Source organism: Salvelinus namaycush, chromosome 20 (assembly GCF_016432855.1).
Source record: "Salvelinus namaycush isolate Seneca chromosome 20, SaNama_1.0, whole genome shotgun sequence".
Classification (NCBI taxonomy): Eukaryota; Metazoa; Chordata; class Actinopteri; order Salmoniformes; family Salmonidae; genus Salvelinus; species Salvelinus namaycush.
The window spans coordinates 14,182,882-14,197,270 of record NC_052326.1 but is presented as its reverse complement, the minus strand read 5'-3'; the positions used below and the strand labels follow the sequence as shown (position 1 = coordinate 14,197,270).

Here is a 14,389-nt window from a genome sequence, read left to right as displayed (position 1 = left end):
AGGAGACATACAAAAAACGAATTGTCAAACGTGCAGACACAAATGCATGGCAGTTACTGCATTCTTCATCTGTAAACAAACAATGCATGTGTGGCAATAATGGGTCAATCATTATGAGTCTGGTGATTGTCAAGACCTTAGTTGGAATGACTGACTGCACAACAATAGCACGGGGAAGTTGCGTCATTGGAGAAAAGAACACAATGCATTTCAGAGGGAGAATAGAATAGGCCAAGGAGCTTAACGCTCAACAGGTTCTCAATGTCTCACATAAGCAATTTTTTTTTTACATTCCCCTTTGTCCTACAGGGCCACCTATACATACAATGTTTGCACACATGACTGTAGGTCGCTTTCTGCATAAAAGCGTCTGCTAAATGGCATATACAGTAGGGTGATTCAAAATATCTTTGGTATCTCAGATTGTTCTGGCAATTTTCACATAGGATCTTCATCTGGAGGAAGGATGTTTGAAAAGCTTTTTACATTTGCATCACAAACCATTTTGGAGAAAATCATTATGAAAGTGTACATTTTAGGCCCTTTTTAGACCTATACATGGCTCCTGTAAGACCCTATGATCTGTAAAACACACATGATACAGACAAAATCGTAGTGTCAATATACTCATCATAGTGTGCCCTAAAATATGCATTATGTATCGATTCTGATTTTTCTTTCACATTAATTTAATAAACATTAAAACATATACAGTGGGGCAAAAAAGTATTTAGTCAGCCACCAATTGTGCAAGTTCTCCCACTTAAAAAGATGAGAGAGGCCTGTAATTTTCATCATAGGTACACTTCAACTATGACAGACAAAATGAGAAAAAAAATCCAGAAAATCACATTGTAGGATTTTTAATGAATTTATTTGCAAATTATGGTGGAAAATTTGAAAAGAACGTTCTGCTGCCTGCAACATCCTCCAGCATGACCGGTTTGGCGGTGGGTCAGTCATGGTGTGGGGTGGCATTTCTTTGTGGGGCCGCACAGCCCTCCATGTGCTCGCCAGAGGTAGCCTGACTGCCATTAGGTAGCGAGATGAGATCCTCAGACCCCTTGTGAGACCATATGCTGACACATGCACATTTGTGGCCTGCTGGAGGTCATTTTGCAGGGCTCTGGCAATGCTCCTCCTTGCACAAAGGCGGAGGTAGCGGTCCTGCTGCTGGGTTGTTGCCCTCCTACGGCCTCCTCCACGTCTCCTGATGTACTGGCCTGTCTCCTGGTAGCGCCTCCATGCTCTGGACACTACGCTGATAGACACAGCAAACCTTCTTGCCACAGCTCGCATTGATGTGCCATCCTGGATGAGCTGCACTACCTGAGCCACTTGTGTGGGTTGTAGACTCCGTCTCATGCTACCACTAGAGTGAAAGCCCGCCAGCATTCAAAAGTGACCAAAACATCAGCCAGGAAGCATAGGAACTGAGAAGTGGTCTGTGGTCACCACCTGCAGAACCACTCTTTTATTGGGGGTGTCTTGCTAATTGCCTATAATTTCCACCTTTTGTCTATTCCATTTGCACAACAGCATGTGAAATTTATTGTCAATCAGTGTTGCTTCCTAAGTGGACAGTTTGATTTCACAGAAGTGTGATTGACTTGGAGTTACATTGTGTTGCTTAAGTGTTCCCTTTATTTTTTTGAGCAGTTTATTTTTTGGACACTTTCTGTTTTTGATATTGCTACTATGCAAATACACTACCGGTCAAAAGTTTTAGAACACCTACTAATTTAAGGGTTTTTCTTTACTTGTACTATTTTCTACATTGTAGAATAATAGTGAAGACATCAAAACTATGAAATAACACATATGGAATCATGTAGTAACCAAAAAAGTCTTAACAAAGATTCTTCAAATAGCCACACTTTGCCTTGATGACAGTTTGTACAATCTTGGCATTCTATCAGCTAGCTTTGCCTGGAATGCTTTTCCAACAGTCTTGAAGGAGTGCCCACATATGCTGAGCACTTGTTGGCTGCTTTTCCTTCACTCTGCGGTCCAAATCATCCCAAACATCTCAATTTGGTTGAGGTCGGGGGATTGTGGAGGCCAGGTCATCTGATGCAGCACTCCATCACTCTCCTTCTTGGTAAAATAGCGTTTACACAGCCTGGAGGTGTGTGGGGTCATTGTCCTGTTGAAAAACAAATGATAGTCCCACTAAGCCCAAACCAGATGGGATGGCGTATCGCTGCAGAATGCTGTGATAGCCATGCTGGTTAAGTATGCTTTGAATTCTAAATAAATCACAGACAGTGTCACCATTAAAGCACCCCCACACCATAACACCTCCTACTCCATGCTTTACGGTGGGAAATACACATCCGGAGATCATCTGTTCACCCACACTGGTTGGAACAAAAAATCCCACATTTGGACTCCAGACCAAAGGACACATTTTCACAGGTCTAATGTCCATTACTCGTGTTTCTTGGCCCAAGCAAGTCTCTTCTTATTATTGGTGTCCTTTAGTAGTGGTTTCTTTGCAGAAATTCGACCACGAAGGACTGATTCACACAGTCTCGTCTGAATAGTTGATGTTGAGATGTGTCTGTTACTTGAACTTTATGAAGCATTTATTTGGGCTGCATATTATGAGGCTGCTAACTCTAATGAATTTATCCTCTGCAGCAGAGGTAACTCTGGGTCTTCCATTCCTGTGACAGCCCTTATGAGAGCCAGTTTCATCATAGCGCTTGATGGTTTTTGCGACTGCACTTGAAGAAACTTTAAAAGTTCTTGAAATTTTCCGTATTGACTGACCTTCATCTCTTAAAAGTAATGATGGACTGTTGTTTCTCTTTGCTTATTTGAGCTGTTCTTGCCATAATATGGACTTGGTCTTTTACCAAATAGGGCTATCTTCTGTATACCCACCCTACCTTGTCACAACACAACTGATTGGCTCAAATTATTGGCATTAAGGTAATAAATTCCACAAATTAACAAGGCACACCTGTTAATTGAAATGCATTCCAGGTGACTACCTCATGAAGCTAGTTGAGAGAATGCCTTAAGTGTGCAAAGCTGTCATCAAGGCAAAGGGTGGCTACTTTGAAGAATCTAAAATATATATTGATTTGTTTAACACTTTTTTGGTTACTACATGATTCCATGTGTGTTATTTCATAGTTTTGATGTCTACAATGTAGAAAGTGGTAAAAATAAAGAAAAACCTTTGAATGAGTAGGTGTTCTAAAACTTTTGACCGGTAGTGTATATAAGTTACCACTTCACTGTACCGTTTATACCTTCTGTATCCTGTGCATGTGACAAATAAACTATATAGTGTGTGTTCACCAGAGATAGTAAAGTGAAGAACAACATGACCTGCACCAAAGTCAGATTAGGATATCGGCCAAGTACTAGATAGTGTATTTTTACCTTGAGTTTCCTTATTGTATGCTACTGCTTTTACCACTTTTAGTCTTAATCTTTGGTTGTTTACTACAATACTCACTCTGTTTAGCACATGGCCTCACATGTGAATCCTTAAAGAGATGGGTGGGGCTAAAGCTTAAGTGGGTGTGAAAGATGCTGAATGGGTGTAGACAAAGAAGAGCTCTCCAGTGGGCATACCAAAACATTCAAGGGACATTTTCTCAAAAGTGGGGTTACAAGTTTATCAACTTTCGAAGCAGAATTACTTTTTCATTGTTCCTCAACTGCAGTGTATGATATACCATTTTCTAGCTCTGAGTCTCTACTTTTATCCAATGTAAAAAAAAAAAAAAAAACGATTTCAAATTTTGCTACATAGGACCGAATCCAGGTGGTGGGTCACATATGTTGATGTTGGGGTGGTGCTGGAGATGATGAATATAACGCAGATTTTTTTTAAATGCCCCTTTAATACCGTATGCTGTTGTCTCAAGTTATGTTGGTTGTTGACGATATTTGCATTGTCATCAACTCCAATTCGGCTTGGGGTACGGAATATTCTCTTCCTAGTCCCTTGTGGATTGATACGGTTTATTAAACAGCATAGGCTACAGTAACGAGTAACAGCAACAGTAAAACAAAATCATCCAGTGTTTGCTGAATGTCAAAAACTAAATGCCAATCCACCTAAATTTTTTATGTTGAATAATTGAATGTGAATATTTGTATTTCAGAATCTAGACATACTCCATATTTGATAGAACACTATGAGGAGTATAATGTACCAAGATGTTTTATGTCTGTATCATGTACAGTTCACAGATACAAGGGTCTTACAGGAGGCATGTACAGTGGGGCAAAAAAGTATTTAGTCAGCCACCAATTGTGCAAGTTCTCCCACTAAAAAGATGAGAGAGGCCTGTAATTTTCATCATAGGTACACTTCAACTATGACAGACAAAATGAGAAAAGAAAATCCAGAAAATCACATTGTAGGATTTTTAATGAATTTATTTGCAAATTATGGTGGAAAATTTGAAAAGAACGTTCTGCTGCCTGCAACATCCTCCAGCATGACCGGTTTGGCGGTGGGTCAGTCATGGTGTGGGGTGGCATTTCTTTGTGGGGCCGCACAGCCCTCCATGTGCTCGCCAGAGGTAGCCTGACTGCCATTAGGTAGCGAGATGAGATCCTCAGACCCCTTGTGAGACCATATGCTGACACATGCACATTTGTGGCCTGCTGGAGGTCATTTTGCAGGGCTCTGGCAATGCTCCTCCTTGCACAAAGGCGGAGGTAGCGGTCCTGCTGCTGGGTTGTTGCCCTCCTACGGCCTCCTCCACGTCTCCTGATGTACTGGCCTGTCTCCTGGTAGCGCCTCCATGCTCTGGACACTACGCTGATAGACACAGCAAACCTTCTTGCCACAGCTCGCATTGATGTGCCATCCTGGATGAGCTGCACTACCTGAGCCACTTGTGTGGGTTGTAGACTCCGTCTCATGCTACCACTAGAGTGAAAGCCCGCCAGCATTCAAAAGTGACCAAAACATCAGCCAGGAAGCATAGGAACTGAGAAGTGGTCTGTGGTCACCACCTGCAGAACCACTCTTTTATTGGGGGTGTCTTGCTAATTGCCTATAATTTCCACCTTTTGTCTATTCCATTTGCACAACAGCATGTGAAATTTATTGTCAATCAGTGTTGCTTCCTAAGTGGACAGTTTGATTTCACAGAAGTGTGATTGACTTGGAGTTACATTGTGTTGCTTAAGTGTTCCCTTTATTTTTTTGAGCAGTTTATTTTTTGGACACTTTCTGTTTTTGATATTGCTACTATGCAAATACACTACCGGTCAAAAGTTTTAGAACACCTACTAATTTAAGGGTTTTTCTTTACTTGTACTATTTTCTACATTGTAGAATAATAGTGAAGACATCAAAACTATGAAATAACACATATGGAATCATGTAGTAACCAAAAAAGTCTTAACAAAGATTCTTCAAATAGCCACACTTTGCCTTGATGACAGTTTGTACAATCTTGGCATTCTATCAGCTAGCTTTGCCTGGAATGCTTTTCCAACAGTCTTGAAGGAGTGCCCACATATGCTGAGCACTTGTTGGCTGCTTTTCCTTCACTCTGCGGTCCAAATCATCCCAAACATCTCAATTTGGTTGAGGTCGGGGGATTGTGGAGGCCAGGTCATCTGATGCAGCACTCCATCACTCTCCTTCTTGGTAAAATAGCGTTTACACAGCCTGGAGGTGTGTGGGGTCATTGTCCTGTTGAAAAACAAATGATAGTCCCACTAAGCCCAAACCAGATGGGATGGCGTATCGCTGCAGAATGCTGTGATAGCCATGCTGGTTAAGTATGCTTTGAATTCTAAATAAATCACAGACAGTGTCACCATTAAAGCACCCCCACACCATAACACCTCCTACTCCATGCTTTACGGTGGGAAATACACATCCGGAGATCATCTGTTCACCCACACTGGTTGGAACAAAAAATCCCACATTTGGACTCCAGACCAAAGGACACATTTTCACAGGTCTAATGTCCATTACTCGTGTTTCTTGGCCCAAGCAAGTCTCTTCTTATTATTGGTGTCCTTTAGTAGTGGTTTCTTTGCAGAAATTCGACCACGAAGGACTGATTCACACAGTCTCGTCTGAATAGTTGATGTTGAGATGTGTCTGTTGCAAATTATGGTGGAAAATAAGTATTTGGTCAATAACAAAAGTTTATCTCAATACTTTGTTATATACCCTTTGTTGGCAATGACAGAGGTCAAACATTTTCTGTAAGTCTTCACAAGGTTTTCACACACTGTTGCTGGTATTTTGGCCCATTCCTCCATGCAGATCTCCTCTAGAGCAGTGATGTTTTGGGGCTGTTGCTGGGCAACACGGACTTTCAACACCCTCCAAAGATTTTCTATGGGTTTGAGATCTGGAGACTGGCTAGGCCACTCCAGGACCTTGAAATGCTTCTTACGAAGCCACTCCTTCGTTGCCCGGGCGGTGTGTTTGGGATCATTGTCATGCTGAAAGACCCAGCCACGTTTCATCTTCAATGTCCTTGCTGATGGAAGGAGGTTTTCCCTCAAAATCTCACGATACATGGCCCCATTCATTCTGTCCTTTACACGGATCAGTCGTCCTGGTCCTTTTGCAGAAAAACAGCCCCAAAGCATGATGTTTCCACCCCCATGCTTCACAGTAGGTATGGTGTTCTTTGGATGCAACTCAGCATTCTTTGTCCTCCAAACACGACGAGTTGAGTTTTTACCAAAAAGTTATATTTTGGTTTCATCTGACCATATGACATTCTCCCAATCTTCTTCTGGATCATCCAAATGCTCTCTAGCAAACTTCAGACGGGCCTGGGCATGTACTGGCTTAAGCAGGGGGACACGTCTGGCACTGCAGGATTTGAGTCCCTGGCGGCGTAGTGTGTTACTGATGGTAGGCTTTGTTACTTTGGTCCCAGCTCTCTGCAGGTCATTCACTAGGTCCCCCCGTGTGGTTCTGGGATTTTTGCTCACCGTTCTTGTGATCATTTTGACCCCACGGGGTGAGATCTTGCGTGGAGCCCCAGATCGAGGGAGATTATCAGTGGTCTTGTATGTCTTCCATTTCCTAATAATTGCTCCCACAGTTGATTTCTTCAAACCAAGCTGCTTACCTATTGCAGATTCAGTCTTCCCAGCCTGGTGCAGGTCTACAATTTTGTTTCTGGTGTCCTTTGACAGCTCTTTGGTCTTGGCCATAGTGGAGTTTGGAGTGTGACTGTTTGAGGTTGTGGACAGGTGTCTTTTATACTGATAACAAGTTCAAACAGGTGCCATTAATACAGGTAACGAGTGGAGGACAGAGGAGCCTCTTAAAGAAGAAGTTACAGGTCTGTGAGAGCCAGAAATCTTGCTTGTTTGTAGGTGACCAAATACTTATTTTCCACCATAATTTGCAAATAAATTCATAAAAAATCCTACAATGTGATTTTCTGGATTTGTTTCCCTCATTTTGTCTGTCGTAGTTGAAGTGTACCTATGATGAAATGTACAGGCCTCTCTCATCTTTTTAAGTGGGAGAACTTGCACAATTGGTGGCTGACTAAATACTTTTTTGCCCCACTGTATGTATAGGTCTAAAAAGGGCCTAAGATGGCTAATTTCATAATGATTTCCCCCCCAAAATGGTTTGTGATACAAATGTAAAAAGCTTGTTAAGAGATATAAAAATATATGTTCTGCTCCCGCTGGCTTGGAATCAAACTATAGTAACACCAACCAGTTACAATCATGCTTGCAATATCTAACATGGAATGGAAAATGTTTTAAAATGGATAGGCTACAGTAACTAAGGCTACAGTAATAGCTTGTGTATGGTGATGTGATCCAGTACATTGCCATTGCATTGCACAGCACACCAACATGGTCAAGAATCTGCATTGGCAACAGGAGGAAGTTACTCCTACGCATCAGCCATGACTAACCATTCTGGTTCTGGGAAGAGAAGGCGTTCTGTTGTTTACACTGCTGAGCTGAGCAAAACAGCCCCCATTCTGCCACAGGCCAGCTGTGAGGCATGCAACATTAACAGCCTCAGACAGACTTAAAGTGCAGGTTGAGACCACTCATGTGCAATGTCTGTTCATCTTCCTCCAACGCTCGCTGCACTGCAAACCTTGTTCTGAAATAGCACTGCTTCCGACTCTTCAGACCACAACCACTAGTCATTCCAACCCAAGCTCAAAATGGTAACTACCACCATGATAGCTTAGCAGACAGTCTCAGGCCGAGCGTCAGCCCACTGATCACTAGCATTGGACACAGGCCAGAAGAGCCAAGCCAGGTCCAGGTAGGGCCACTCACCGCAGATAAAGCAGGTCGTCTTCAGGACTTCCTCTTTTTTTTGCTTTTCACTCCTGAGGTCGGCAAAGGTGTCGATGATGACTCCGAAGATGAGGTTGAGGACGATGATGATGACCAGGAAGAAGAAGAGCAGGTCGTAGATCACCCTGCCAGCAAACAGAGGCTCCTACCAAAGACACAGAAGACAGAAAAAAACGTTTGATAACACACATCTGAATATTACAAATAGTCAACTATCAAAGACGACTGCGGCTAAGAAACACGACTGCAGCAAAGTTGTCCCAATAATTGAGATTGTAGTGAAGCTAAAATGTATTTGTTTCTTCCCAAGTCTGGAACTGTGGGACATGTAAATGGTTTGGTGTTGTTAGGGCTGTGACAATTATGGAATTTTGGGTAACGATTACTTGTCATGCAAATGGTCACGGTTATTGTCATGTGTGTCATTTTTGTTGAAAAATGTTTTGAACTTGTAATGCATCTTTGAAAACAAGTTACGAATACAACGCAGCTTTGGTGACACCCCTGTCTCAAAAACGAATGTTTTTTACCGCTTGGAAGTTTTTGAAATTAAGCTTCTCCTCCCGACCGTGCCGTTCTGCTCGTAAAACAATTACCAACTTTACCCACTTCATGTAAAAATAAAAAACTACTACTGGGTAAACTGGTATATCCACTTCAATATAAAGTTGAATCCCCACTTCTCCTAAAATGAATGTAATAGGACAATTATTATTTTTAGTTCACGGTTATTGTCCATAATTGTCAGTAACACAATTATAAGATAATTGTACCAGCCTTAGGTGTTGTGTTCAACATGGGCATTTGCGTACCTCTTTGGATGGCTTCCGCAGGACGTCCCCCACACCACCTCCACTCCTCAGGCCGTGACTCAAGACAGTGACAATACACATGAGCAGAGAGTCACATGACCGCTCCTTGTCCTCGATCACTACCGCCGACGGCTGGGTGGCTATGGCAGCTACAGAGGGACATCAGGGACATGTATTGCACATAGTATATCCACAACAAATCCACAAACCCTTTTAATCCACATCCTCTAACTCAAATCCACATTTCTCATATACAAGACCTCATAGCAAATTCTGCCTTGAGGAAAAAACAATAACTAGTCAATTTGGAAAATGTTGTGCAAACAAAACATCTCACTCAAAAGAAACTTCCACTGCCTGTCTCATCCCAGCACAGGAACCACAGACAATACCGATCTGACCCTTCCAAACTGTTCTCACAAAACAACAAGTCACCAGACAAGCATCATTAATTTGGATGGTGGTGATGGTGGCAGTGGCCTCCATGAGGTTTGAACCCAGACTCTCCAGAGCCTGACAAGGTTCATACAAGGTTGTCTGAGCACATTAAGGCAGCATGTAGGTCGTCTTTGATTTGGGAGATTCTTCTAAAGAAGTCTTACAGGGTCCGTTAGAATGCCTGGATCCCAACAAGCTGCCCCCTGCGCCCTCTCAGAGCGAACCCGTCAACCTGCCCTGTGCCTGATGGCAATTAACCCCTGACCTCTTCTCCCCTTCCTCTGGATCCTGGTCCTCCAGCAGCAGACACACACGGCATGGCCTAAGTCCCTGTGTGCTTCCCCTAGCCCAGGGTTAGGTGTCTTGCTCAAGGGCACAGACAGATGTTTCACCTAGTAGGCTCAGGGATTCGAAACAGAAACCTTTTGGATACTGGCCCAGCACTCCTAACCGCTAGGCTACCTGCCATTTATCTATATGCCAACTGTGCACAACAATGCCTAATTTATCATAACCATTACAGATAACAAATCCTAATTGCAAAATGTCCTCACATATATTGACAAAAAAAAGGGTGCAATTTAAGATACATTTATTGAAAACGTAATATCAACTGTTTATATTACACCGTGGAACACAATCTTCAAAAAGGCAGTAACCTCAGCCGTGCCGCTAGCTTGAATCAAAAGGACTACATAAAAGGTAGTTTAAGTAAGGGATCACAGTGGCGCTTTGCAGTGGCAAAAGAAGTGATGCAAGATTTCTGCTGCTTGGCCCCCTTCTTTCAACGTTTCTTTGTGTATATGATATCTCATGGAGCTAGTTGTGCTGTGATAGGAGAGCTTGATATTGCATAGTTTGCATTGCACATGGGTCAAATTTCATCAGTTTGATCAAAATACTTCGAAACCTCACACCATTTGGCGGCCATGCTGATAGTGCCCACTTCTCGCTATGAGCTTGAAACAGCCCCCCCACAGCCAATCAGAAGCATTTGCCATTTATATTTTTCAATTTTAAATAAAGAAGTTATAATGTGATAGTTAACCCCGCTCTATCTCAATGTAACACATTTAACTTTGACAAGAGTTATGAAATACATTTGACAAATAGTTCTACAGTATTTGAAAAGAAAAAAGATTTCTGGTTAAAGATGGAGTTTTGATGTCATTCGAGTACTCAAGTACTCATGCCCCTCCCTAAACCAGGCCTAATCTCATGACTGCCCGGCCGCACACATTTACGGCTCAGTGGAACTATGGGAAGCTTCTCCTCTGGAGGAGGGTAGACTTAGGGGTCTGTGAGGATGCAGAAGCCCGCGCACACACATTTCCCTTTCTCTTGAGCACATACCATCCACAACAGCTTCCGTGGAGCAGTTCTCCCCACTGTCCTTCCGACACACTTCTGCTGATAGGAACTCTCCCACCATACTGGCTCCACTCTCTGCCAAACAGGAAAACATAGGGTCAGGAGAAACTGTTGTGCCTTTTTTGGCTCAGTATTGTCTATTGCAAACGAGGGACCATATTAGGCCTTACAGACTTAATTTATAGCAGGAAACCTGGTGCAAGTTTTAAATGTGACAATCAGGGTGGGGAGGATAGACTGAGGAAGCCATTCTGTTTGGGAACTTTAAGTGACATAGGGAGCGCCTGCTCTTTGACCTTACCAAGTGTTTTATTAGGTATCCTGTCAATGTTAAGGAGAAAGTCATCCTGGAAGAAGATGTAGCCCACGATAGAGAAGAGGTAGACCAGGATGAGAGCCAGCACGGCTGTCAGCAGGATGGAGCGGCCATTACGGGTTACACTCTTGATCACATTCAGCAGCGTCTCCTCCCTGTACACCAGGTCAAAGAGCTGCAGGAGAAACAAGAGAAAAACACAGCTTAGTGGGAAGCAGGGGGGCTGAGTGATTGAGTGAGTGAGTGAGTCCAGTTCTTACAAGCAGACTGTAGAAGAAGACATGGACGAAGACGCCCAGACTACAGATGATCAGGTAGAGGAGGTGGTAGAGGAACTCTACATCCATGATCATGGCCTTGTAGCCCCGCGTGAACGTCCCTCTGTTCCCCACAAAACTCATCAAGAAGATCATCTTATTGCCCACCTGAGGAACAGTGGAAAACATGGAGGGATTGAGCAACAACTTTGCCAGGTTAATTTAAAAGGTAAATACTGGTATGCAAAAACAAAGTAGAGATATTCAGAAACAACCAGGCATAGCAGACAAACACAACCAACTTAGAGAGACTGGCATAGATACAGGTCAACAAGAGGTAGACTTGAACACAGTAAAGTTGACATCAGTGACTTAAAAATATGTTGTGTAAAAGCATGAGTCATGCATCTATCCAACAGGTATTTATTCATTAGAAGACATGTCATTTAGTGTTTAGTTGGACTAGTTGACAAGAGTGCCACAGCTCTGTGGAATCCCACAGTGACGCACTACACACCTCACATACGGGTGAGGTGAGGACACTGGGCGGGGCGTTTGAGGGCACAGAGGCTACTGTAACCTAACGTGGCAGGCGTAAAAGCAAGGACCCACTGACCAGAAACCCATCCAGTCACAGAGGCACACACACTTGCAGACACACTTACGTTGAAGGCCCCTAGGAGGAAGAGGGTTGGCTCCAGGCCCACAGAGAAGATGAGGCGGAGGATGGTTGAGGCGATGAGGACCCGGACGCCGTGGGGCTGAGGCAGGATGATGACGATGGCCAGGGACACCAGCATGGCGATCCACAGCAGAGCTGACAGGTGACCATCCAGGGTACCTGGCGAGAGGAGGTGGGAGAGGATAAAGGCAAGAGTAGGGTTAAAAAGGAGGGAGGGATGGGACGTGGATAGTGTTGTCCATGTAAGATGCCTACTTGGAATATACCTACAGTAACACATAGGTTTACTGTAAATTACATCACTTTTAAAAGTAGATCCAGTTAAAGATCTGTTTACATTGAATGTTGAATCAAAAGAAAAAAGCAGCCAACACTACAAGCACTTGCTCATCCAACTGCTGTAATGATAGTATTAACAGGCAAACAATAATATGTTCTTGGCCTCCAGTGAGGGATATCCCTCTGCAGTAATTTCACCTGTTGGACATGTTCAGACACATTCATCTCCCCAGGGAGATGAGGCAGAGCTCTAAAACGTTACATAATACGGAAAGTGTGACATCAGAACGTTGTGGCTCAGTGAAGCTTCATAATGAGCTTACCTGGCACTAACTTGGTGGCTTAGTCCCAGCTCTGTTCTGTGCAACACAAGGACAAAGTCAGTCGGAGAACTGTTTGTATGTATGTATGTATGTATGTATGTATGTATGTATGTATGTATGTATGTATGTATGTATGTGTGTGTGTGTGTGTGTATGTGTGTGTGTGTGTGTGTGTGTGTGTGTGTGTGTGTGTGTGTGTGTGTGTGTGTGTGTACACATCTGTGCATGTGTGTGTGTGTGTGTGTTAAGCTGAAAACGAGGTCAGCCGTCTTTGCCGTATTCACTTTCAGGCCCCAGCCAGAGAGTTTTGAGCTTCCTCACACTCCCTCCCTGTCCGTGCCTCTCTCTTCTCCGTGGAGAGATCACATGACAGGTGCTCGTTACATAACTGTGTCCGCTAAAAATACCCCTGGCTCCTGAGAAATTCAGGAGGGATGGTCTGGGAGGGATCCCAGGCCTGCCGGCTGACAGCACGCCAGGGAACTAGACTCCGCCACCACGGAGGGAGGAATGGACGTCACAGGCCTCCTCTCCAAACCCCATTCCTTTCTCTCCAAAAAGTCCAAAAGATTCCACTACCCCAGTAAAGCAGGATGAGAGCAGGATGCAGCCACTGCTCAACTCCTTTACACACATTGTCTGATATCTTGAAAGGCCAAACAGGCAGGTCTGTGGGAACAGACTTCAAAGCAGATTCTCAGAGTGGACACGTGGTCAAAAGAGAGGATTTTCATCTGTTAACATGGCTAAGTTAGGCCAAAGTACTCTCCCTCCTAACAGGCAGCTGCTATGCCAGCCATGCCACACTGACCCAACTCCGGAAGAGTGGAGAGGTACGAAGCATAGAGCTCAACCAGGTCCTCTCCAGACAAACACTTCCGTGGGAAGTCTTGAGCAGACTGGGACAAGCAGCGCACTATGGAATGACTGCTCTGCTTTTTCTGACTTGTTTTATAGGAGAGTGCATCAGCTGAGCTCTGGGCAAGGCTCACTACTGTAAATGCACAGGACCTTTAGAGAAACCAGCTTTGTTTTAAGTCGTAAAAGTCTACCAGGCCACTGAAGTTCACTTCTCTTTTACAAGCAGCTGGTTTGAACATTAACAACGAGCAGCATCAGAGCTGGCATACATCCGGAGAGACATTATTATGGACCAATTAATTGTATATGCGTTTAAGATTTACTATTGCGTAATAATGATTTGAGAGCCGAGCTTTTATGCACATGATGGCTGGCTACATCGTTAATATATCTTTTTTTTAACTAGGCAAGTCAGTTAAGAACAAATTCTTATTTACAATGATGGCCTACCCCGGCCAGGCCCTAGCCCGGACGACGCTGGGCCAATTGTGCGCCACCCTATGGGACTCCCAAACACGGCCAGGTGTGAAACAGCCTGGAATCGAACCAGGGTCTGTAGTGATCCCTCTAGCACTGAAATGCAGTGCCTTAGACCGCTGCGTCACTAGGGAGCCCACAAAAGTTAAGCCGACATCATTTCCCCCCTCGCTGATGTCCTGAGCTGAACCCTACAGTCTGATGCTAATCTCTTTGAAGACACTGGAAACCACATGAATGTATTCTAGCTAAAAGCTCTCTCTCTCTCTCTCTCTCTC

At 43.7% G+C, this 14,389-nt stretch overlaps 1 protein-coding gene across 2 annotated transcripts in view; it reads right to left on the bottom strand.

Annotated features, from left to right (window-relative positions):
• Positions 1–14,389, bottom strand: part of LOC120065685 (inositol 1,4,5-trisphosphate receptor type 1-like) — a 133,213-nt gene that overhangs the window by 12,744 nt on the left and 106,080 nt on the right. For both annotated transcript variants that reach the window (XM_039016756.1, XM_039016757.1), the window contains 6 exons: positions 12,155–12,330; positions 11,493–11,657; positions 11,218–11,407; positions 10,899–10,991; positions 9,108–9,247; positions 8,275–8,440 (listed from right to left, as the gene is read on the bottom strand). In XM_039016756.1, the coding sequence (XP_038872684.1) occupies positions 8,275–8,440; positions 9,108–9,247; positions 10,899–10,991; positions 11,218–11,407; positions 11,493–11,657; positions 12,155–12,330 (930 nt within the window). The remainder of the gene's footprint in view (positions 1–8,274; positions 8,441–9,107; positions 9,248–10,898; positions 10,992–11,217; positions 11,408–11,492; positions 11,658–12,154; positions 12,331–14,389) is intronic.